General features: G+C 45.3%; 1 protein-coding gene across 7 annotated transcripts in view; it reads right to left on the bottom strand.

The window, feature by feature from the left end:
- BCAT1 (branched chain amino acid transaminase 1) overlaps positions 1-26816 on the bottom strand; it is a 109856-nt gene that overhangs the window by 7095 nt on the left and 75945 nt on the right. For all 7 annotated transcript variants that reach the window (XM_053256393.1, XM_053256398.1, XM_053256396.1 and 4 more), the window contains 5 exons: positions 21861-22024; positions 17126-17268; positions 9276-9361; positions 2134-2274; positions 669-743 (listed from right to left, as the gene is read on the bottom strand). In XM_053256393.1, coding sequence (XP_053112368.1) covers positions 669-743; positions 2134-2274; positions 9276-9361; positions 17126-17268; positions 21861-22024 — 609 coding nt within the window. The remainder of the gene's footprint in view (positions 1-668; positions 744-2133; positions 2275-9275; positions 9362-17125; positions 17269-21860; positions 22025-26816) is intronic.

The following is a 26816-nucleotide window of genomic DNA, read 5'->3' as shown; positions in this document are numbered from 1 at the left end:
ACTTGCTGGCTCCTGATCAGGTAACTCATCTCAGCTTCAATCAAGACTTGGGATTCCTGGAGGCTGGGACTCATTTTTCTGAGTCTTTGGAGATCTGCGCTGCCCAGAGCAGTGCAGTTCGTGTGGGCATGCGTGTTGCATGCCCAATACACTTCAAAAGATCATCTGGGGGAAGGTAAGTTCAACCCTTGCTTGAAAGCACCTCTACCTGAACATTTCACTACACATGAAAAGCTAATATGTCAGGGGGAAAGTCTCTAGTCACGCCTGAATTTCCCATGTACAGTTGGCATAGGGAGCTTTCAAACAAGTGATCTCTAAATATGTACATTCTGAGAATGGATGGGCCCATCAGAGGAGTGCACCACCATGCAAAGATCACATCCAAATCAGTTCCATGCTGTACCGGTCAGTTGAACTTGCACTTCCACATAACATATTTAGACTGGGATCAGTGTTCCCTGTAACAGGGATTCCCAGATGTTGTTGACTACAACTCTCAGCATCCTCAGCTGCAATGGTCTTTGGCTGGGGATTATGAGAGCGGTAGTCCACAATATCTGGGAATCTCTATTACAGGGAACACTGATTGGGATGCTGGAAATAAAAGGAGCTACTTAACCACCTTATCTTTTCTCTGACACAGTTACTATAGAAAAAAGACTTACTTGGATATTGGTCAGCTGCTTCAAGAAACGGGTAGCTATTTCAGGTCCATTCTCTATGGTTGGAATGTGCAAATGCTAGGGAAAGAAAGAGTGAAACCACTATATACATGTGCAGAGAAAATCTTAATGAGCTGTATTTCTGCACATTAATCTTATACAACTGGCCAAAAAATGGCCCTAGGTTGTGGTTCCCATGGACTTCTTGGGGTCCAAAGGAGAAAAACAAGGAGGAACATGTTAATCAGCAGAAAGGAAATTAATTTCTTTCACCTCTCCTTTTTAGGAATTACAACTTTAATTTGATTTGTTGCTCTGAAGAAAGAGCATGAGGCCTATTACAATGGTTAGAAGTTCCAGGTGTAAGACATAACCAATAAGTAGTCACCATGTATATATACATTACCAAACAAGTCTGAGTAAAACCAATCCTCAGACATAAAATTAAAGGGACAACTGCATTTTTAATCATATGGACTTTCTTCATGGCTTCCATTAGCAAGTAATTTGTGGGAGATATGGATCTGCTAATGGAACTGATAAATGATCAGTTTGTAAGAAAGTTGTTCAAAAGCATTGGGTCTGACTTCCTGATGTCCTTCAGCTCACCATGAATGGACTGTAACAAATAAATCCTTGCAAATAAAACCACCTGCCAATATATACCAGGGTAAGTTGCTTTACAGTCTCAAATACAAAACAATAATAAACTTGTTGCCATTCTATTAAAAAGCTTACCAACCTACTCACTTTGAGGCCATCTTAACTTGCTGGAGGTGAGCAATATTTACAGTTCTGCTATACATACTTCAGTCAACCAACTTGCAGAATCATCCAAGATTCTGTATGGTGACTACCAGATAAAGTTGCTCCTGCTCAGTTTACCAGGAGTTCCAAAAACAGTAAAAAGCAACTCTTTGAAGCAATTCTCTTGATCGGTAAGAAGAGCTTCTTCCAGTTCTGCGGGGCGAGCGGGCTTAGCCCGCTCGCCCCGCAAATTATCAAAAGGCAGCCCAGGGTGGCTGGATCAGCTGCCCACATGATGAAGGGGAGGGGGAATTAGGCGGGCTAGCTGCCTTGGGAGCACCGGTGAGTCCTACAATCCCTGGAAAGCGGGCTAAGCTCCCTTGGCCTGCTTTCCAGTGATCGTGGGAATAGGCTCTTTAGCTACTGTCAAGAAAAGTATTGCTCAACTATGGGGCAGAAGTTACCTTTCTGGACAGTAGAAAGTGCTCAACCATGAAACACACTGGGTGGTGTTCCTGAAAAAAATCTTTAATATTAGATTACACCACCAAATATACTCTGCCTTAGTCCTGAATGGTTCAAGGTTTATTTCCTTTACTGTCCTCAGTAGAGATTTTTTCAAATTCCACAAGCCATTCCTTTGTAGACTTCACTGAGAAGTGTCTGCTATATAGTAACACTCCTCCTTTGCAAAGCTTAAGAATGGATCTCTTGCTCTCACCTCGCCCAAGTATAATATAGTGGAAACAGGGCACACAACACAAGCTGTTCCAGCACCAAACATCTCCTTTACTCTGTTTTCCTTCAAGGCAGCTATGAGATCACTCATGGTAACGTATCGCTCTGACACTTTAAATTCTCCCTGCAGAAAGTACAGAGACAAATATATTCTCAGATTACCAAGATCCATATTCTTAGTTTTAAAAGCAAATAACCTACAATAGTTGGATTATAATTAAAAGGGGGGAGGGGAGACAGCAGCACCAGAAAGCAGAAACAAAATCTCACAAGATGCATTGGAAAGTATTCCCTTCCCTGCTGCTCCTAGTGTTTCCAGATGGAGAAATATTTCCTTTTATAATGGAAATTCTTACAACTTCTCTACTTATCGTCCAAATGATGTCCTTGGCTGCTGCACAATTTTGCAGTGCCATCTGGTGGCCATTTGCTGCCAATCCATGGAGAAAAACATTTTTTGAGACTACTGTGCAACAGCCAAGGATGTCTTCTTAATGATGAGTAGAGAAGTACAAAGAACATCCATGTTAAAATGAGTATTTCTTCATCCAGAAACACCCCTACTCTGCTTCACAGCACCCCCTTCTGCAGGTACACTGTAAATGAGAAGGAACCATCATTTTGTTCTGCTTAGCTGTAGAATAATGTGTAGTTCTTGTCCCTTAATCAATGGCTGTAAAGCAGAAATTTGAATGAACTAGTGTCTTCCGCTGCAAAGCTTCACCATCCATAGCTAATAAGTGCATATAACACTTTCCACACCTGCCATTCCTCACAACGGCAGAATGTCAGTGTTGGGTTCAATCATCTGATCTCAGGTAACAGGGGTGGTGGCGGGGGAGGAGAACAGGCCTTCTCTGAACAAAAGTCATGGTGCTCCAAGGTGGACCTGTTAGCAATTCAGCAGATCCCCCTCCAACAATGGCCTTTTCAATAACAATGCAGAAATGGAACATAAAGTTGCCAGGAGATCTTATAAGAGAGACTGGATTGATAAGGCTAAGAAATTGCAATTGGTACACTTGGAACTACAAGGCAACAACATCTTGCTTACTTGTAACTTTAGTTCTTCCAGAGGTCCTCTGTGCTCTTACGCCCTCGGGCTTTGCGCATGCGCAGAGACCAATTCAGAACGTTCCAAGCTTCTTTGAGTTCAGGCGGGAGCCCCTCCCCTGTCCCTCTATGCGCCTGTGAAAGCCTCCTATCCCTCAGTTCCTAAGTCCACTAGTAAGTACCCAGGAGAAGGGAGGAGGGAGGGTGTGTAAGAGCACAGAGGACCACCGGAAGTACTAAAGTTACAGGTAAGCAACCTGTTGTTCTTCTGCATGGTCTTTTGTGCCTTACACCCTCGGGTGCATCGCAAGCTAAGGCTTACCTGGAGGTGGGAATCAAGCAAAGAGCAACTGTAGGACAGCTTTCCCAAAGGCAGATCGTCGGCGGGACTGGATATCCAGAACGTAGTGCCAGACAAAGGACAGCGGAGTTGACCAGTTAGCCGCTTGGCAGATGACCTCTAGGGGCACAGAACTGTCAAAGGCTGTGGAAGTGGATACCGCTCTGGTGGAATGAGCCTTTAGCGGCAAAGGGAGAGGTAGTTTGGCGACTTGATAGGTGAGCTGGATCACGTTCACAATCTACCTGGAAATCGTCTGAGAAGACACCTGCCTACACTTCTGCGGGTCGGCAAAGGAAACAAACAAGGCAGGAGAAGATCACCATGGAGCCATTCGGTGAATGTAGAAAGCCAATGCTCTGCGTACATCGAGTGCATGTAGTTTTCACTGAGCAGGATCCGACGGAGCAGGGGAAAATGTCGAGAGAACTAACAGTTGGGAATGGTGAAACGAGGATACAACTTTTGGCAAAAAGGCGATGTCAGGTCACAACACAACTTTGTCCTTATGGAAGACTAAATAGGGCAGGTCCACACAGAGAGAGTTCACTCACTCGGCGAGCAGATGCAATTGCAACCAAGAACACTACTTTCCATGAAAGGAGGCAGAGAGCTGTGGTCACCAGGGGTTCAAATGGGGGACCCATCAGGCATCATAGTACTAATGAGAGGTCCCAGGTCAGCACTACAACTGGGGCATCTGGAAATTCGTGCTGGAGACCTTTGAAAAATTGTTTTACCCTAGGGTTATGATGAAGGAGTTGTGGATGGCATATGTGCTATGATAGCTGCCAGGTGGACTAGTAAAGAGGAAATCTTTAGGCCTTTCTCTTTGAGATGAAGGAGGTATGCACAGATGGTGGTGGTTGTCAATGGTGCTGCGTTTCGAGCTGTCTCGGTGAGGAATGACTGGAAACGTTTCCACTTTGAGGAGTAAGAAATGCGTGTGGACAGCTTCCGAGCCACCATGAGGATCTGCTGGAGTTCAGGTGGAAAGATGGCTGGATCCACCACGCCGTGAGTCTGAGGCTGTGTAGATCGGGGTGTAGAATCCTGTTGTTTGCCTGTGTTAGCAGACGCGGGTGCATTGGGAGATGTACGTGGACGCCGCCTAAGAGTTTCAACAGGGTAGGGAACCAAAGGAGGTGAGGTCACCAGGGGGAGATGAGGATGCAATCTAGGCAACCGTGTTGGATTCTGAGCAACACATGAGGCAAAAGCGGTATCGGAGGGAAGAGGTAGGCAAAGAGACCTTCCCACGATAGAGCGAATGCTTCTCCTGATGGGTCCCAGTCCTTCCCCACCTCTGGAGCAAAAAAAGGGGGGGGGTATTTAGCATTGAGTGTTGACGCAAAAAGGTCGAACGTCAGCTTCCCCCACATTCGGAAGAGAGAAAGCACCACCAACCGCTGTAAACACCATTCGTGGGCATCCATGCGTAGTCTGCTGAAGGCATTTGCTTCGGAGTTGGCTACGCCTTGAATATGGATAGCGTGGGGCAATATGTTATACATGATGCACCATGTCCAAAGGGTCATAGCAAGGTGTAGCAGAGTCTTGGAACCCATGCCCCCTTGCCGGTTTACGCATGACTTTGCAGTGGTATTGTCCATCTGAATTGTTACGACAGAATTGCGTAGGAGGGGAAGAAAGCCCCTGAGGGCTTTGTAGATGGCAAGGAGTTCCAGGAAGTTGATATGGTGGTGTGCTTCAAATGGGGACCAGAGCCCGCTGAGATGAAGACCTTGCATATGTGCTCTCCAACCGGCTTCAGAAGCATCTGTGGTAAGTACCTGGGTGGGTTCTGGAGGGTGGAATGGGGCACCTACTGAAAGACTGCAATGGTCCATCCACCATTGGAGCGAATGTCGGACAAGGGGGGAGGGTACACGCAGTCTTGGAAGGTGAATCGGACTGGTGATTGAAGGCGTGAAGGAACCAACTTTGGAGAATGCGAGAGCAGAGCCGTGCATGAGAGAGGATGTGTGTGGTAGATGCCATATGTCCCAGGAGACACTGGACGGTCCTTGTTGAGTGGCATGCAGTAGAGGCAACTTTGGAAGCTAAGATCAACAGGGCATGGATCCTGTAGTGAGAAAGGAAAATTTTTGCCTGGCGGGAATGGAAGCGCAAGCCCAGAAACTCCTGCACAGTGGTGAGAAATAGTTGTGATTTTGAGTAGTTGATGATAAGACCCAGGTCGCTGAGGAGTGAGGTTGTGCGGCGAATGGACACATGGACTTCCACAGGGGAGTCCGCCACTATCAATCAGTTGTCCAAGAATGGGAAGAGTTGGACTCTGGACTCCTGGAGGTAGGCCACAACTGGTGCCATACACTTTGTAAAGACCCAGGGCACGGAAGCGAATCCGAAGGGTAGAGACTTGAACTGGTAAGTGGTGTTGCCTATCTTGAAACAGAGGAATTTGCGATGTTGAGGCCTGATGGTTATATGGTAGTAGGCAACTTTGAGGTCCAAGGTGGCCAGCCACTCCCTTGCATAAGAGGGTGAGTATGAGCAGGATGGTTATCATATGGTAGCGTTTGTATGTGATGCAAGAGTTTAGACTTCTGAGGTCGAGGATGGTACGTATGCCACGTCTGGTTTGGGAATTGCAAAATATGGGGAGTAAAACCCTGGACTGGCCGTTGGAGGCATGTTTTCGATGGCATCCTTCTGCAGGAGAGAGAGAGAACCTTGTTGGTCAAAAACTGGTGTAGGGGTGGTGGTGAGCAGAGGCGAGCAAGGTGGGGTTGAGGAGAACACTAGTGTGTAAACTATCCGGATGATGATGAGGACCCATGCGTCAGTGGTAATCACTTCCTAGGTCGGGAAATAGGTGGATAGGCAAGTACCGACTCGGGTGGGCCAGGAGCAGTCATTGTTTCTTGGGATAGAAAGGCAGAGTGCACTGTTTCTGAGGCATGGGCTTAGGGTACTGTAATTGTTGTCTTCGACCATACTGGGGAGGCCTGGGGGAACAAAAGGAGCGGTCCGAGGCAGGGTAGGAAGGGTTTTGACAGGATTGCGGCTTGGGCCAACGAGATTGCCTTTGAGTGCGAGGCAGTTGAGGCTGGAAGCTCATTGAGTGTGCTATGCTGTGCAACTTCTGACCTTCTGTAGTGTTTCATCAGTTTTCTCTCCAAAGAGGGCATCTCCCTCAAAGGAGAGATCTTCAATGCGAGTGTGGGCTTCCTGAGTGAGGCCGGCCCAAGCATAGTGTCAGAGTGCCACCGAGGTAGCCATAACTTTGGCTGCACATTATGCGGACTGATGGGCTGAGTAGAGTTCCTGCTTGGCCAACTGAAATGATTCCCTGTAAAACACCTTGGCTGCATCCCTTTTGTCTTGGAGTAAAAAGTCCAGGAATGGGCCGATGGTTTCCCATAAAAAGTGATTATATTATGTGTTGTATGCTTGGTGGTTGGCGATTTTAAGATACAACGCTCAAACAGAATAAGGTCGACACCCAAATGAGTCGGGTTTTCTGCCTTCTCTGCCAGAGAGGAGGTGGTGTGTGACCTGTTTCGTACCTGGGATGTCTCCACTATGATTGAGTTGGGAGTGGGATGTTTCTGCAGGAAGCCTCCGGAATTTTCATCCGGTGTATGGACTCTATAAAAAATTTCTAGACATTTAGTAGGCTGTGGAAGAGACAACAGTTTGGCCCAGCAGGACTTAGCAATGTCCAAGAGGGCTGAGTTTAGCGGTAAAGAAACTGGAGCGCGGGTATCCGCTTCGATGAGTCCAAAAAGAGGGTCCAAGTGAGATTTATTTTGCTGGTTAAGTTGGATGCTCAAAGAAGAGGCCATGCGGGATAAGTAATCTGCATAAATCTTGTAGTCCTCTGAGGGGAACGACGGTTTGGTTCCATGAATTGGTCAATGGGGGAAGAACTCAGGGATGCACCCTCAGACTGAGGGGAGAGGGATCCTGTGGCAACTTCCTCCCAAGGTACTTCTTCTTCATCTCCCGAGTCTTGATCCACTGGTTCAGGGGTTTCAGGTGGGGATGTAGGTTGATTTGTAAGTAACTTGGGTGCCTCTGGTTCAGCAGGCCGTATTTGTGTGGCAGAAGGCTGAGATAGGCACTTTCGAGACCAAGGTTCGTATGTAGATGTAGGACGGGTTCGAGCTCTCGGGTTCGGGCGATCTGGGTGTGATCGGGATCAAAGGCGATAGTTCCAGGAATCAGGCCAGAAGTGATCATCGTAAAGGCGATCATACTCTCTGCGATACAGTTCCCTGGGATAAAGCGCTAAGCGGTAGTGGTTGGAGTACCGGTAAGGATCTGTTGAGAAGTCGGCTTCAGAGCCATAAGACTGATAGTAGGGATCATGGCTTTGGAATCCGGCTTGGGATGGAGAGCGATAGTAATCCCACTGGAGGTGTTCCTGGTATCAGGTATAGGAGGGTTGTCTGTCTCAGAGGTCAGGAACTGGGGTGGGTGGGGGTAGCGGCAATCAAAGTCTGTGTTTAAGGCGGAGGCAATCGAGCGCTCGTGGTTCGGATCGGAGGCATCATCGTCTTGAAAGGAAGCCTGGTCATGGTCTCCCTGTGCTATGCATTCAAGGTCTTCCTTAAACTCATCAGGTTCAAAGACGGGATCAGCGTCCTCTGGTATCAAGAGTATCGAGTTTGGGGATTCCTTGCCCAGGTCGGTGGTGGCAACTGAGGCCAGAGGTAGTTACACAGCCTTCAAATCCAAGGGATTTTAGGGCTTTTTTTCCTTTTTTGGGCATGGAGCTGGGTCGTTCAACGCCAGTCGTTTATTCTGGTTTCAGGGCTGAGTAGAGGTAGAATCCGATACTGTAGGCTGCAGGGGCCGCTTTTTCTTTTTTAGAGAGTTGGGTTGAGCGAGTAGAGTTTGAGTTGCCTGTTTGGTCATCGTATCCAAAGGAGCCGTAGGTTCTGGGTTCTGGGTTCAACCTCGGGAGCGTGTTCTGTCCCAATTGATTAGCCAGTGCCAGCACTGAAGGTGCTGGCGTGGAGGGGGTGGAGTGTTCGACCATGGAGCATTGCATGGTCTTGGAAGATATGGCTTTCAAAGAGATCAGGGCCTGTTCCCACAGCCACGACTGAAGTGTGGAAGCCCTGTTTTTGCGGGCTTGTTTGGTAAAATTGGGGCAGGGGCCAAAGTTTCTGCCACATGTTATTCTCCCAGGCAGAATATGCAGCGGCTGTGGCCATCTGTAGATGGTAGTTTGGTGGCACAGCGGGTACACCTTTTAAAGGTTACTTTTGGAGCCATACACAGGATAATTCCCCGAAATGAGGGGTGGTGGGAGGAGAACTGGGGGGAAATATAAACGCAAATGGATAGGAGAAGTATTTAGATAGGACAGTAAGAAGGGTGGAGGGAGATCAGGGATATAACTAAATGAAAGAAGGACTTAACTGAACTCTCAATTGTTTGTCTTTTACAGAAGCTTGGAGCGATCGAAGAGCTGTTGTCTACGGATGAAGAAAGACTGAGGGATAGGAGCCTTGCACAGCTGCATAGAGGGACAGGGGAGGGGCTCCCGCCTGAACTCAAAGAAGCTTGGAACGTTCCGAATTGGTTTCTGCATACGTGCAAAGCTCGAGGGTGTAAGGCACAGAAGACCATGCAGAAGAATGGGAGCTATTGTCATTCTGTCTACCTAATGGCTTGCAGCTTATTTATCCAACAGAATCCCTGAAGGGCTCTCTGACATTTGGCAGATCACAGACTTAGACACAGCAAACACCTACCCACTTGTGGGCCAGGTCCAAAATGCTCTGCCTTGTCACACCAGGAAGAATGATGCCATCTAGGGGTGGTGTTGCCAGTTCGTCTTCTGTCAATATAAAGCACAACAACCCAGCATAAAAATGAATCATGCAGCAGTTGATTGTTAAAAAATGATACTAAATTCAAGAAATATTTCAAAATCTAGCATAGATGGGTAGTAAAGGATTGGCATCAGCTTATCTAGTAGCAAGGAGTATTTTATAACTCCCCAAATTTCTGTTGCAGTACAATGTAAGTTTTCCTTAGCAGAACATTAGTGCAAGCTCCCAATTTCTGGTATCTGGTGGGGGGAATCATGTGGGAGACGGGCACAGGTTACAACAGTGATGATATACTGGGTAGATTGCACTGGGTAGGATGGTGTCTTAGGAGCCTGTGCCCGCCTCCCACACAATCACTTCCCCTTACACCTACATAGATTTTTGTTGACCCAAAAATGGGAAGTGCACTTGTCCTACCCAGTTTATGGTCATGATAATTGCCATCATAACTGACTGAATTACACAGATTTTCACAGACCTTGATATTCATGGGGGTTCCGTTCCACGGTCATACCATGGATATGGAAACTGCGAATATTGAGGCATTGCAGCAATGGAGTATTGGGGGTTAGGTTCCCAGTTGGAGGAAACAGAAAAACATTGGTTTTCAGGGGGGAGACGCAGGGGTAAGCTGCCTAACGTATTTAGCTGCTCACTCTGAATTGTGCTGTGCCCTGGAATGCCCCCAAATCAACCAAAAATTGCTCGGTTTTAATTCTTTTTTTTTTTAATGGAGCCATTTTGAGGATCCAAAATATAAAATGGAGGCCAGAAATGATCTCCTCCAGTCATTTCCAGCCACCCCTGATCCATGGATATACTAGATCGGTATGTTTTCCCCACTTTTCTTTTTCCATGTATGCCGAAGTCAGGTGTCTTTTACCCGACCGCAGATACGCAAATCCGCAGATAACCAATCCGCCGATATCAAGGCCCTCCTGTAATTCTTTCCCCAGATGTTATGACTGCACTAGTTGTAACATCAGCATGTCCACCCTCTTCCCTTGTCTACGTGCCAATGTCGATTCATACATCCAGCTTGTCAAGACAGTTTCAACCAGGTCATGAGTCCCCTACCAGTCCAGCACACCTTCTGTAGAGACCTACAAGTGTATGAATGATGCTCCTGTAAGAACGCAATGGATCAGAGATAGACTGTGGCCCATGGCATAGGGTGCAAGATTTAAAAATGGAAAATAACGGCTTCAGTTCAGGCAAGGTGACCAGAGCCAAGCCTTCTTCTCTCAGCCTTGGGTCATCTCCAGACATTCATACAAAGCTTCCTCATACTGAGTTAGGTCTGTCTAGTTCAGTGTTGTCTGCTCTAATGGGCAGATCTCCAGGGTATCAGGCATGAGGTCCTTCCCATTACCTGCTACCTGATCTTTTCATAACTGGAGATGCCAAGGATTACACCTGCATATAAAGCACATAACTCTACCACTGAGTTATGCCTCCCTCCAAAGGGAAGAGTTGCATACAACATGACCTGTAAAGTATTTCGCATGTTATGTTGCTGTGGAATTGACTTGCACCAAGATGATATAGTGAACTAAATGGAAAAATTAATTACTAAATTAAATGTTACTAAGGGGCCCGCTGCTTTCACCGCACATGATGTCTCCAGGGAAAATACTCATCCGATGCCAAGTTCCAACCATGTCAATCCATGGTAAGGTGGTTGTGTATATGTCACTCCTATGCTACAACTCAACTTTGCTTGTTTGTGATAGTGTGCTACTATTCAATCTGGGCTGTATGCAACACTATGCAAAACACAGTGTTGCATAGTGTTCATGCAAACGCTGGGGACACTATTAGCAGGGAAGAGCGAAAAAGGGGCGCTCCCAAGAGATAAGTTGACAAACAGATCTCTTGTTGAGCATTTGGACAGCTGAACTAGCCGTGGATCTGTTTGAGAATCAGAATGTCTCTTGCTGCTGTATTCAGTACTGTGTAGAAGGCATGGTACTCTTGGAATAGGTTCTCAGTTTATGGTTGTAAAAAACCTATCTACCATCCTTCATGATGTTCTGCAGATTCCTTTATTTACAAACCATTCATTCCTTACCACTTAGCAAGACATCATAAATGACTGGCTTAGAAAAGTAAGTGCCCTTTGGGCTAGCCAATGGATGGGAACTTTTTCCACACTCACAATTACTTAGATGGGGAGCAAGAGGAAAGAGAAAAAAGGTCTTTAGTTACATCTGATGCAGCTTGTTCAGCCGTTTTTCTTGGCCAAGAACGGCTCGTTAGGCAGAGGTTCTGTTTCCACAATCAATTTCCTGAGATAAAAACCTATGGACTCCCAAGCCTGCAATGAGTTTAGACACTTAAGGGGTGAATCAGAATTTGAAGTGACTGGACAGCAGATCAACAAGCCTGGTTAAATAAGAAGCTCCAGCTTCACAGGCCTTTCATGACAGGAGAGGCAATTATGTAAGTCAGGGAGATGGCAGAGTTCTCTATTCTTGGGAGCTGTTCTGTTCTCCAGACAGCAGTCTGGGGACTGAAAATCCATTTTGCCCAGGCCTAAACTGGACGTTCCCAAATGGGGACTTCTGGCTCAAAGTTGGGGAGTTGGGATGAAAAATGAGGGAGGGGGATGCCCCCAACTTGCCTTCCTTCACGGCCACCTGCTTCTCAACAAATGGCTCCACTCCTTCCAGTGGCCATCACACCACCACCAAATAAGAGAACATCTTCTTTGCTATGAACCATACTGCCCATTGAGATATTCTGGAGAAGTTTGTCTGCAGTTGCCACCGGCTTGTCTGGTGGCTACTCAAGGACGGGCTTTCTCCATTGCTGCCCCGAGGCTTTGGAATACACTTCCTGCTGAAATAAGAGCCTTCCCATCTCTTATAACTTTTTAAAAGGCAGTCAAGACTCATTTGTTCACTCAGGCTTTTGATTAGATTTTTTTAAAATTGTGTTTTTAATAGTTTTGACATTTTAAATTTTAATTGTTGAAATGTTGTAATCTTTTTATCGGTTCTTTTTATTTTTTTTGTTGTAAACCACCCAGAGACTTGTGTTTTGGGTAGTAGACAAATGTGTTAAATACATACATACATACATACATACATACATACATACATACATACCCCTTGGGGGAGGATGGTGGTTGAAGGATACCCATAAGCGCAATGCCACCACTCTTGCCTACAATGATGGCCAAAATGTGTGTGTGAAACCCATTATAGGTTTCATAGTTGCCAGCGTGGTGTAGTGGTTAGAGTGCTGGACTAGGACTGGGAAGACCCGAGTTCAAATCCCCATTCAGCCATGAGACTTGCTGGGTGACTCTGGGCCGGTCACTTCTCTCTCAGCCTAAACAAATTCACAGGGTTGTTGTGAGGAGAAACTTAAGTATGTAGTACACTGCTCTAGGCTCCTTGGAGGAAGAGCGGGATATAAATGTAAATAATAATAATAAGTAGAAGAAGAAGAAGAGGAAGAAGAAACATTAAGAGTGGAATATCTCATTTCTTACAACTGGAAAACGATTTTCTTTTTTCCTTGTGAGTGAAACTGGGGCTAAATTTTTATTTATATCCCATTCTTCTTCCAAGGCACCCAGAGTGGTATACATAGTTATGTTTATCTTCACAACAACTCTGAGAGGTAGGTTAGGCTGAGAGATAAGTGACTGGCCCATAGTTACCCAGTGAGTTTCATGGCTGAAAGGGGATTTGAACCTGGGTCTCCCCAATCCTAGGCCAACACTCTTTATCATATTTTCATTATTTGCAAGGGGGCATATATAATTGCTCTGAGGGACAGATTTGTTCTATGGGATGACAACTGGCTACTCCTTGTATAAAACAGTGAGTGGGGTTCCCTTTATCCAAAGAAACATGAATGATCCAAAAGGGATGTTATGATACAGATGCCCCAGCATCTCTTGTAGGAAGGGCTTGTAATAACAAGATAATACTGAGATAGAAGCCTCCAATTCTTGGCTGCGCAAAACAAACACCAAGGCTGCATTCATTACATGCTTACTAGGGAGTAAGGTAAGCACCACTGAGGTCAATGCAACTTACATCTGAGCAATGATGCTTGGGATCGCCCTGAAAGCATATTGCCATGATGGTGCAATACGGTGCATATTACAAGGGTGGTGGGTTTCCATCTCCTCCAAAAGGGAGACTATTACATGAGACGAGTCCTGTTGGATGACACCAAAGTTCCATCTAATCTAGCATTGTTTCTCACAACCAGATGCCTCCAGGAAGCCCACAAGCTGGGCCTCCCATGCAGTTGTCCCTCAGCAATTAGTGTCATGCTGGATGTCGTGAGAATAGGGGCTACTTCCATGCATAGCTGGTTTATCATCTTGCCTCCTTTGCTTGATGCTTATACAGCTCTCCCCGGCTTTACCTTGCCTCTGTCAAATCCCACAACCACTATAAACTCACTTCCAAGGGGTTTATGCTATTTTGATGGCTTGCCAGGCCAGCTGCCAGAGAGCAGGGAGCCTGTGAACCGTTTCAAACTCCCTTTGATATACAGTTTTTACTAAATCTGCAAATTGTGCCCACTGCCCAGCATCGCCTGCAGCAGCATCTGCTTCCTTTGGTACCAGCTTGGGAAGATGACCATGTGCAGCAGCTGAGGTGCCAAAAATGCTCGCTCTCCCGGTAAACTGCTGCCAAAGCTGGCTCCATGTGGTTTCATTTCCTCGCTAGTGCTGAAAAGCAGACAACTACCATACACACCCCACTTGTGTTTGATAAGCCAAGGGTTCTTGATGCTGCTTTAGCCAATCAAAACCAATCTGCATAGAATCTTCTAGCTGCCTTTATTCAGTCTTTTTTTTTTTAATTATTATATTTCACCAAAAAGAATTAAGGTTTCCATTATCATCTGAAACATACAAAAGGCTGAGAAAACTGTATCCATAAGCAGAAAATTCACCTGATGAAAGGCTACAAGCTAAACCCCCAAGTGTCTGTCATTTAGAGGTGTACTGGATTTGAAGAGGAATTTTAGTTTAACATATTTTACTCATGGGCCTCGGGATTTAGATTCTTAAGCCCTAAATGCTTCCCTAAGCACTCAGCTGCCTGGCAAGTCCATCAGAGTAGGTCAGCCAAATGGTACTGAGAGAAGTAGTAGAGGGTTCATCTGGATGACCTTGGATGATGAACTGGGTGATCACATTGCCCTGGATGTGCATGGGGGAAGGCTAAATTGGGATCATGGTTCCTGAAATAACCTCAGATTGCATTCATGAAATACTATGCTACTACAGTCAGTATACATCATGGCTAGAAAAAGACAGATAGCAAGTTTGCAAACAGTAAAGTATCACTGCCAAGAGGCTAAGCTATCCTGGAATTCCAGCAATGTCAAGAGACAAGAAGCAGACCAGCAGAAGCAGACCGGCAGGAAATGCCATTTCCTAATACAAGCTAAAGACCTACAAATACAAACAAATAATCAAGCTGGAGCAGAGGCCAAATTATGGTACCATCAGGATAGGGAAGCCATTTTTACTTTTACGTCACCATAGTCAGAATTGAAAATACTCCAAAGAGTGGCTAAAAAGCTCTTGGTTCTGGAGTCCGTTTCTGGCTTTAAGGACACAAGAAACTGCAAGGCTGAGTCAGTCCAAAATGGTTCATCAGTGGTCCCTGAAGAGGACAGATCATTCTAGACCCCTTTCTGGAATGTCAACGTTCTAGACCCACTTCTGGAATTATGTCTTGGAAACTGCTGCCTACAATAGCCCGGGGGTTTTCCAGAAGATGTAAGAAGGTCAAACTATATGCTGCATTGAGAACGTCACTTGAGTCCTGTTTTTTAAACAGAAATAGCACCGGGGGTGGGGGGGGTGGATTTAGGTCTGGACCACAGTCAAGGGGAAAGAGACTTTAGCCTGTTCCCCCTGCCATACCAACATTTCAAACATTGACAAAAAATGGGGGGAACAGCCAAGATGGTGATGGAAGAGCAACTCAGTCTTAAATACAGGAGAACCTTGTTATTTATGGAACTGCTATTCGCAGTTCTGTGTATCTACAGAGTGTCTTATTGACACCTATTTCCAGTATCTGTGGATAATAATGGGTTAAAACCCACGTATCCGCAGTTCCTAGAGGGCCGGAAGTGACCAGGGAGGTCACTTTTGGCCTCCATTTTGTTTCAAGGAAGTCAAGATGAGACAGGAACAGCCATACTGTGGCTCATTTCTGCGGGGGGGGGGGGGGGGGGGGGGCGGACCGAACTTTCCCCCGTGATTCCAAGAATGAGGTTCCCCTGTAACAATTTTTTTAATGCTTGAAAAGCTCAGTCTTTAAAAAGAATCTTCACTGCCAATGTGGGAGACTTGTGGCAGCCCCTTTGCGGTGATTATCCAGCTTTCAAAAGAGCAGAAAGTAGCTAAAAGACAGTTATTCTCCAGAAACACCGGTGCCTTGGAGGACCTCAGGGCTTGGCAAAGCAGCACGATCAACACTTCCAAGAGGGTGAGAGCTATCTTATCCCTTTAGATCACCTATTATGGGAAATAAATACAACTGGACCAATTCTGGATCTCCAGGATCCCCACAAATGATAAAATTCACCAAGCAGCTTAAAATAGATTAATTTTACCCTCTTAAGGAAGATGAAAGAGACTTTATTACCATTCCCACATATAATAGATATGCTGCTCTTGAGATAGATTATCTCCTCTCCTCAGAGTAGGCCAGTTTTATCAGCCGATGGCCCAATTTCACCAGGAGTAACATCAATGCCTGATGACCAGAAGCCTTTAATGGATAGATTGTCAGCACTGGAAGAGGCTCAGAAATTAGGGCAATGGTCCACTTTTCCTACAGACTTTGTAACAAATCATTGTTTGTTGACAGCAAAAACCATGATAGCAATCTCTGGAGTGATCACTTCCATGAGAAAAAAAGTGCATCTATTAATGACATATTTTGGAAATCTCTCTCAGAAGTACTTGACAAAGACAGACTCTGCAACTAAGTCTTCAGTGCCTAGTTTTAGCAAGGCAGCAGGCTCAGATAAGCAATGAAAACAACCAGCTGTGAACTTAGATTCTGGCCAGCCTGCAGCTGGATCTGGAAGAGCTGCCATTATAAACTGTAAGAGGACATTGCAATTAAATCAGATTATGCTTAATGTCTGTCTGAATAATATTAACAGAAATCGTTGGCACTCTCACAGAAAAATAAATCATTACTTGAGTCAGCTCTTGAAGATGTGGGCCTCAATTTATTGATCTTGTTGCCACCAATTGGCTACCTAGCCCTCCAGCAGCTTTTCTCAAAAACTGAGGGGGAAAGTTCTCCAAAAAAAAAACAAAAAAAAAAACCTGTTCCCCCAGGGCACAGTTAGGTATTTAGGATTATATCTCTTTTTATTTTCATGTATGTTGTTTAGCTAGTTCTTGTGTCTCTTACAGTCTTATTATGTCACCGGCTCTTCCTTAAGCATGATGTATTAGCTATTATGTTTTATGTTGTTTTATTATGCTTTAATATTTGTGTTATGGCCTGTGGTTACAACAAAAAGCTTACTTACACTGACAAAAATAAATACCAGATTTGGGAAATTGATCAGATATCTAGTTGTGGGAGAAACTACACTACACTACACCAACATGTTGGGTGACATTTTGCTCCTGAAACAGACTGATGACAGGTCCTTAAGTTCCAAGAGCCAAACAATCATTCTGTTCAACTGTTCACTACATATGCAAGGCTAAGGACGAACACCCAACTGCAACTGAATATGGCATGCCATTGTACCTCCATCTTCATTTCGCCAATACAGGAAGAGATTCATTGTCCCAACTTCTGTGATTTGATGGTCGTCCCCATATAGCCAGAGAACCTGCTGGCACCCTAATTCCATTGCTTCACGCTGGGCATAAATGGAAGAGCCATAGTTCCTTTTGTAAAAAGGAGAGAAATAACAGGCTTTTGTTATCTGATTGAATACACTGCTACCATAGAGTTGCCTTTCATGCCTAGGCGTGAAATATACTTGTATCCTGGATAAAGGAAAGAAAAGATTGTGCCATCAAGTCAGTGTTGACTTCTGACAACTACAGAGCTATCTAGTTTTCTTGGTAGAATACTGGAGTGGTTTACCATTGCCTTGCTCCTGCGCATATAAGGTGGTGCCTTTGCCATTGTCACTGAAGTGAGCATCCGCTTCCAGCACCTTCTTATATCCCTGCTGCCCGATATAGGTGGCTACAAATATATATTTACTAGGCACAGTTTGGGAAGCACACCAGCGGGATTTGAACTAACAGCCTCTTGCTTCCTAGGCAAGCTGTTTCCCCACTGTGCCACCACAGCTGATAACCGATGATAATCTAAACTGCTTTATGATTATGACTAGGCAGAACTACTCTTCTTAAATCTTTGCTTTTGAAATGAGCATAGACTTTTTCTTTGTTCTATTTGCTAACATTTCTGGGGATTGTATTTAGCTCTCTGAAACCACTTTTGTCTACTTTCCTTAAGGAAAGTAGGCTTATGAGATCACCCAGCACTGTGTGTGTGTGTCCCTATCAACTTTGCAGTGCCTGGACCAATATGAACCAAATTGGGTACAGTTGTAGGGACACATAGGGACACATCAACAGCATAGTTTGTGATGATGTCATCCAACCTGATTCAATATGGAGGACGTGTGAATGTTTGAGGTACAAGTGGATTGATTTGAACCAAATTTGGAACAGTTGTAGGGACACCCAACGGTGTAGTTTGTGAGGATGTAATCCACCTCAAGTTATGCGTGAACATTTGAGGCGTAACTGGGCTAACTTATGAACCACCTAACCAAACTGAACCAAATTTGCTACAGCTGTAGGGGCACATAGGGATGGCTCAAGGGGGTAGTTTGTAATAATATCATCCACCCCAATTCAAGATGGCAGATGTGTAAACAGTTGAGGCACAAGTGATCCGCCTAACCAATTTGGACCAAATTTGGTGCAGTTGTAGTGAGTGACACAAAGGGACACCTCAATGGTGAAGTTTGTGATGATGTCATCCACCCCAATTCAAGATGGCAGATGTGTAAACAGTTGAGGCACAAGTGGGTTAACTTGTGAACTGACTAACAGATTTGAACTAAATTTGGTTCAAGTTTGAATGTTTAAGGCTAAAGTGGGCTAACTTGTGGAGAAGGTAATTATCAATAAAGATTATAGTGGAAGGAAAGTAGGCAGATTAGTTCTTACCAGAACAACTTGTTTTAAAAGGCAGTTTAAAGTTCTGGGAGAAGATATTTTTCAAATGCACAGCAAGTCAAATGTAGCCCTCAGTTATCACAGTGAAAATCGATATGAAAGGAGAGTGTTGGGAAATTTAGCTTTATATTGAGTACTAATCAATCTATAACTCTCTCTTGTTTCTCTCTTTCCCTCTTATGAGATGTCACTGTATGAGCATGATGGGAACTGCAGTTTGCAGCGAGGGAAATAACACCCACTCAATGTTTGTGCAAGAGTTCGCATAGTGTTCTTCTGGCTAAAGAGTGTGACTTGGGCCATCAGGTCTTCACGCTCACACACCATATACCTTGTAAAGAGCTGCCATGTACTGAGCCTGACCATTGGTCCAGCAGCTCCTCTGAACAGCATTAATTCTTTACGGTTTCAGGGCAGCATTCATAGGCAGCCCTGCTACAGAGATAGACTATATGAAGCTACCTTATACTGAATCAGACCACTGATCCATCTAGGTTCGTATTATATCCACTGAGTAGCTGCAGTTTCCCAGAGTTTCAGACAAGATTGTTTCCCAGCCCTACCTGGAGATGCTGCCAGGGACTGAACTGGGGACTTCAGCATGCAAAGCAGGTGCCCCACCACTGAGCTACAGCATCACATCCAAATTTTCTCTTGGTTGGAGATACTGGTATTTTCTGCATAAGATAGAATAAAAGTAAAAATGGCTTCCCTTTGTGTTTGACTACAGAGCTGTGGCTCCTTTGCTCCCATCCACTTCTTCAAAAATGGGAATCTGTTTTACGAATAAGCTCATCTCCTATCTGGTTCTTACGCCTTACCTGATTCACAGTCATGTAACTGAGCAGAGAGGTGAGGGAAAAGACTTAGGTACATACGGAGCTAAGCCACCTAATGGTGGCTTAGTGGGGAAATGACTTGACTAGCAAGCCAGAGGTTGCCGGTTCGAATCCCCACTGGTATGTTTCCTAGACTACGGGAAACATCTACATTGGGCAGCAGTGATATAAGATGCTGAAACGCATCATCTCATACTGTGCGGGAGATGGCAATGGTAAACCCCTCCTGTATTCTACCAAAGACAACCACAGGGCTCTGTGGCCGCCAGGAGTTGACACTGACTCGACGGCACACTTTACATAGGGAGCTGTCTTATACCCAGTCAGCCCACTGGACCATCTAACTCAGTACAGTCTACTCTGACTGGCAGTAGTTTTCTAAGGTTTCAGGCAGGAGTCTTTCCCAGCCTTGTCTGGAGATACTGCCAGGGATTGAACCTGGGACCTTCTGCATGCAGAGCAAATGCTCTACCACTGAGCTACGGCCCCATCTCCACTTACCACCATTACCGGGACAAAAATCTTCCTATGTGTTTTAACAGTTTACTGTATATGTTGGCTCAACAGCTGTACAGTCCTATAGCCCAGTTCTTCTGGCTAGTACAACAGGAAGCTGTCAGGCATACAGCCAGGCGTGCCTCTGGAGCCATCAAACACATTCCCCAGAATGCCTGCATTCCACTTGACAGTCATAGATGTCTTTGCCCTGAGCCAAGGAAGACAGCGTCTGCAGCCAAGCTTGTCCCATTGACTTGGCAGCTGGCTGCTGAATCTGATGACACCAACAAGGGCCATCTCAGGGATGCCACCAGCTTCTGGAGCAGAAAGCAACCAAGGCATTACAGGGCTGCTTGCACAGTTCCAGGCCCAGGAACAGGAGGGCAAGAGACTTTTGTCAAACCATTAATTCATGACAACATTGTTTGCCTAGGCCACCAAGCAAATCTGAGGGTGAGTTCACATTTGAACCAAGATCCAATCAAACACAATAGTCACCAGGCTGGATCTCTAATGTGCCACACTGTTCATGAAACTGTACATGGAACAAACCAGTCCTATTACATTATGGGCAGATGAAAAGGCTTAGGAATCCTGTGCTGAGTCCCATCATCCTGAAGCCATCAGCCATGCTGGTTTTGCTGCCAAAAGGTGGCCAAGACAGGAATGCCAACAGGATTTGGGCAGGGGGCTTAAAAAACCAGAGCATCTTCTTTGCATGCAGAAGATCTTGGGTTCAATCCCCCAGCCCCATGTAGAGCTGGGAGAAGACTCTTGACCGAAACTTAGGAGTCGTGTTGCCAGTCAGTGCATACAACACTGAACTAGACCAAGACAGACCAAGGGTCTGACAGCTTCTCATGTTCCACTGCAACCAAGCAGACTGAGCTCTTCTACTGAGGACGTCTTCTAGGCGGCAGTACCAGCCTGCCTGAACAGTCCGACAGCTTATCCCAGGGGCCAATCCCTGTCCACCCAGCTCCATAAAGTCCTAGCCTCAGAGCTTTCTCCTCAGTCCAAGTAACTCATCACCAGTGGAAAGACACAGCCTAAACTGATGCCTCCCCCCAATAGCTGCCTTAGATCTTCACCCTTCCATGTTTCTGACTTTGCACCTGCTCCTTACGCTATTGAGCTTCTATTGTCACATTGGTGCTTGAATGCTTCTGGACCCATGCATTCCACTCTGGTCAATAGGAGTGGGAGCCATCTACCTCCACCTCTGCCCCAGGTCCCAGAACCTCACTGCCTGGTACCTGACCCTTGTCAAGGTCCAACATCAAGACAGGGATCCCAATGGGACTTTCCTGGGCCTAAAAGATGACCAGAAAGTCTGGGGTTACTCCTGAGGATGGATAGTTCATCAGATGGGGAGATTCCAGTGCCCGGAATAACAGCCTATTGCCACCTGCAGGTCTTGATTTGTAGACAATGCCAGCCAGGCCAGAAGCTGCATGGGTTGAAGAACAGATCTGTCCTGGCCAGTATGTCATCACAAAGGATCCTGGGACGTGTCCTGAGTGCACTTTGTGTTTTTATAGGCTATTGGCTATACTGGAAGCTGTGCACATTGAATATTATTTTGAGTCTGGCCACTACCCTATGAACCGAGAGGTGCAGGTGGAAGCAGAAAATCACTCCTAGTGTTGACAGTGCCATACCTAATAGATAAGTGAGTCCTGTACAGGAAAGATCCTAAATTCAAATTGTTCAATTCTCAGGTAACAGTGCTTGGAAATACCTCCACCCAAGGATTTATAGAGCTGCAAACAGTCAGAGTAGACAATAGTAAGGTAGATGGACCAACAGTTGGAGTCTTTAAAAGGCGCCTTCCATTTTGCACATGAACACTTGACCCTCTTAGGCTGAAGGGGACAAATCAAGAATCAGCTACTACAGTATCACTAGTGCATGGGGACGACCTCACCAGGGTTCTCTTACCCTCCCAGTTTGCAGTCACCCGTTCCTCCTTTCCAGGCTCGGACATATTTTGGATCCGCCCATAGGGATATGGGATTAAAACTGCCACTTGAGAAGTATGGGCCCACAGGGCTCAGTATCACGTAGAGGAGGGCTTTCGAGGGCTTCTTGACTCCAAGGGAGGGCTGGATAGCAGAAACAAAGACAAGTTCAGTTTAGAGAGGAGACCAGCTTCTGGACTGGGCATCAATAATAAAACACCATTGATCAAGAAAGCCTAATAGCGGGGGAAAGGGCTGGACAGGACCAGAAAACAAGAAGTCTTTGACTGATTGAGCGAGCTGTGTCCTAGAAGTGGAAGGAACATTGCCATCTTGGCCACAGGATGAGGCTTAAGTCCCCAGCTGATTAAGATTCCTGGTAAGGTTGCCCACTTTTGAAGTACCTGTCCCTTTTTGCAGCAATGAGCAGGAGGACATGTGTAACTCCATCTGAAGATTAAAGGAACAAGAGCTGGGCAGGCTGCCCCCGCCCCCCTTGTTTCTTTGTTGTTGAAAATCACTGCATTTTACACATGTATTTATGAGTGTCTTTCATCATTTTTTCTCAGACATTATGCTCACCATATTACTATGCGTACTACAAAGATCTTTAATGATTTAAATGAGTAAAGAATTGACTATACATAAAGTCAACACTATGACATTCACAGGAATACAAACACATCCTTGGGGAGGGACTGGGTGCTAGAGAGAGCTTTGTATGAAGAAAGTCCCAGGTTCAGAACATAGGAACACAAAACATAGGAAGCTGCCATATACTGAGTCAGACCATTGGTCTATCTAGCTCAGTATTGTCTTCACAGACTGGCAGCGGCTTCTCCAAGGTTGCTGGCAGGAATCTCTCTCAGCCCTATCTTGGAGAAGCCAGGGAGGGAACTTGGAACCTTCTGCTCTTCCCAGAGTGGCTCCATCCCTTGAGGGGAAGATCTTACAGTTCTCACATTTCTAATCTCCCATTCATATGCAACAAGGGCGGACCCTGCTTAGCTAAGGGGACAAGTCATGCTTGCTGCCACAAGACCTAGGATTGTATGCAGCTGCACATCAAAGAGTGTTCCATTCAAACATGAACTTCTAAAGTGCAAGGGATCCTGAAACATGCTTCTTGAACTGTGGGCTGTTTGGCTGGTGCCTCTAAACATATTGCTCCTCATAAGCTACTGCTCAGGCTGCTTGTGTAGACAGGGCATGGCCCACCCCTGCCAAAGTCTACATATATTCATATGAAGAAGAATGAAAGATGGAAAAAATCAAATTTACAACAAAGTGGCAAACTACTTCCACTAGATGGTGCTATCGTCAACTGAAAATATAACAGTGGTACTTAAAAAAAAACCATTTTTTTAAAAAGAAAGCTTGTCGTACCAAAATAAGCTAACCAAGAGAATAATACATAGCACTTCAAATTTTGGAAACATGTCTCTGTGTTTTTTTGCAATTGAGGGTAATGTTTTCAGGGTGAGAGAACTGCCAAATATGTACGAGGACAGACTGGCAGAGGGGGCCCTGTCATGAGGTGGGGCAGTCACCTCTGGGGGCACGTTACTGGGGCACTCCCAGGGCAGCAAGATGTCGTTGGAGCAGCTCTTCAGGACCAACATCACCCCTACAAGCTTTGCAAAGGGTGCCTCACATACCTCGAAAAGCTTGCAAAAACAAGAGACAAGGAAAGGGGGCTGCTGGCAACCTTCCCGCCTCCGCACCACTTTCAAATGGAGCAGGGCCCCACCAGAGATGTGGGGCAAGGCAACATAAGGTGTTTCACCTCAAGCACCCCAATACCTTGGGCCACCGCTGAAGACTGGTGTCCACTATGTTCACAGAGGTGTAAGGCAAGCAGCTTAACATTAGGCAAATGGCGCAAACTGAGGGCTAGTAAAAAGTGATACGGAAGCCAGCGTGGTGTAGTGGTTAGAGTACTGGACCAAATCCCCATTCAGCCATGGTACTTGGTGGGTGACTCTTGGGCCAGTCACTTCACTCTCAGCCTAACCTACTTCACAAGGTTGTTGTGAGGAGAAACTGAAGTATGGAGTATACCACTCTGGGCTCCTTAGAGGAAGAGCAGGATACAAAATGTTAATAATAATAATAATAATAATAATAATAATAAAGCAATGGAGTCTGAACAAGACAAGTGTGCTGCATTAATAATGAACAGAGGAAAAATAAGAAAAACAGAAGGAATAGAACTGCCCAATGGAAGCAACATCAAGAACCTGGAAGAGAAAGAACATTACAAATACTTGGGCATACTCCAGGCTGATAACACTGCACACACTGAAGTTAAAAGAAAAATTGGAAGTGAATACATCAGGAGAGTTAGAAAAATCCTCAAGTCCAAACTCAGTGGCAGGAACACCATACAAGCCATAAACACCTGGGCTATACCTATTACCAGATACACTGCAGGAATAATAGACTGGACCCAGACAGAGCTAGAGACGCTAGAACATTAGACCAGAAAAAGAATGACCATCAATATGCTCTGCACCCCTGCAAAGATGTAGATAGGCTATACCTCCCTCACAGCTCAGGTGGAAGAGGAATGCTGCAAGTCCATCAAACAGTAGAGGAGGAGAAAAGAGGCCTTGAAGAATATATCAAGGACAGTGAAGAAGATGCACTTCAAATGGTCAAGAATGAGAAACTATTCAACACCAATGAAACAAAGCAGGCCTACAAGAAAGAACAAGTCAAGAACCGAGCAGAAAAATGGAAAAATAAGCTACTGCATGGTCAATATTTGCACAATATAACTAGAAAATCAAACATTGCCAAGACCTGGCAATGGCTTAAGAATGGCAACTTGAAGAAAGAAACAGAGGGTTTAATATTGGCTGCACAAGAACAGGCACTAAGAACAAATGCAATAAGAGCAAAAGTAGAAAAATCAACCACAAACAGCAAGTGCCGCCTTTGTAAAGAAGCAGATGAAACTGTGGACCACCTAATCAGCTGTTGTAAAAAGATCGCACAGACTAACTACAAACAAAGGCATGACAAGGTAGCAGGGATGATACACTGGAACATTTGCAAAAATACAAGCTACCTGTAGCCAAAAATTGGTGGGACCATAAAATTGAAAAAGTTGAAGAAAATGAAGATGTAAAAATGAAGATGTAAAAATATTATATCCCATAGATGAATAAATACGGGACTTCCGACTACAAACAGACAAACATCTGCCACACAATATACCAGATATAACTGTAGTCAAGAAGAAAGAAAAACAAGTTAAAATAATCAACATAGCAAATACAAAGATGTACAAATTGAAATTGAAAGGCTGTGGCAGAAAAAGACCAAAATAATCCCAGTGGAAATTGGCGCCCTGGGTGCAATTCCAAAAGACCTTGAAGAGCACCTCAACACCATAGGGGCCACAGAAATCACCATCAGCCAATTACAAAAAGCAGCTTTACTGGGAACAGCCTATATTCTGCGACGATATCTATAACAACAGCAACAACATTGACAATAAAATTCTGGCATCCCAGGTCCTTGGGAAGGATTTGATGTCTGGATAAAACAAACCAGTCAATAACACCTGTCTGACTGTGTAAATAAATAATAATAATACTGCTGAGGTGACCAAGAACAAGGGAGTTGGTTTTTTCCAGAAGCAACCGTTGAGTACGAAGGGCAAGTGTGTGTGCAATATGTATCACACGCATATGGCAAAAATGACACATTACAGAAAGACATCTTGACCTGGGACTCTCACAATATGTAGCTGGTGGTGGTGGTGGAGGGATTATATGACATTATCGCATTAGTATTTCCCTGCTCCCCACTGGAAGCAGAAGCCAATGAAGTGGTAGAAGGGGGCAGGAAAATTCTAGTGCCATGATGTCACGTTACCTCCCCCCCCCCCGCCACCACCCCAACAATGTTACCAGAGAGATGGGGTGCAGTGGTTGGCATTACCCAAACACTGTGTCACTTGGGCCTTTGTGTGGCCCACTTTACAACAATAGATTTTCACCTGTGGATCAGTTCACTTTCTATTGTCTGTTTTCCCCCACCTGTACTTCAATGACTGGGGTCACATTTTTAAAAACGTAAAAAAAAGAAAATGAGGGCGGGGGAGGAACATAGAAAGATTAGATTGTGCTGAATTTCAGAAGGGGTGTGTTTGTTGGGGGGGGAAATGTGTGAACACATACATGTCCTAATTAGGGACAAGCTAGATGCTTGCTGGCAGTCCCAGTGTGAGATCCAGGATCTCTGTCAAACATCAAAAAAGCAGAGGGCACAATCTGTGAGCCAGCGTGGTGTAGTGGTTAGAGTGCTGGACTAGGACCGGGGAGACCTGAGTTCAAATCTCCATTCAGCCAAGATACTTGCTGGGTGACTCTGGGCCAGTCACTTCTCTCTCAGCCTAACCTACTTCACAGGGTTGTTGTGAAAGAGAAACTCAAGTATGTAGTACACCGCTCTGGGCTCCTTGGAAGAAGAGCGGGATATAAATGTAAAAATAAAATAAATAAATAAATCTGAAGGGGAGCCATGGTCTGCACGGGAGGGGTGATTAACAAGCAGCAAGACCCCTGCTGCATCTCGCTTGCACTCCTCTCCCCCAGACAAAATGCCTAGGCCCATAAAGCATTTTAAAAGTGGAAAGCGGTGAACATTAATGATAACAATGATGATAAAATTGAATAACAATAACAATAATATGGTCAACATGTCCCACAGCACCACGCACAGGTGCTGTAAACATGCTTGCGCCATTGCCGGACTCTCACACACATGGCGACACTGCCGTTTAAGAGGGCTGTTCTGGGACAGCTTACCTTCATGTGATCGCAGGGCATGCACTACTTGCTTTGAGCATAATGCAAGTAGCGCATGTACCAGAACAGCCGTTCTTGTGCAGCAGTGTCACCTTGTATACTAGAGCCCCGCAGAG

The sequence above is a fragment of the Hemicordylus capensis genome, chromosome 5 (genome assembly GCF_027244095.1).
Source record: "Hemicordylus capensis ecotype Gifberg chromosome 5, rHemCap1.1.pri, whole genome shotgun sequence".
Lineage (NCBI taxonomy): Eukaryota > Metazoa > Chordata > Lepidosauria > Squamata > Cordylidae > Hemicordylus > Hemicordylus capensis.
Note: the sequence above shows the minus strand (reverse complement) of the source record. Positions and strands in the feature narration are given on the sequence as shown.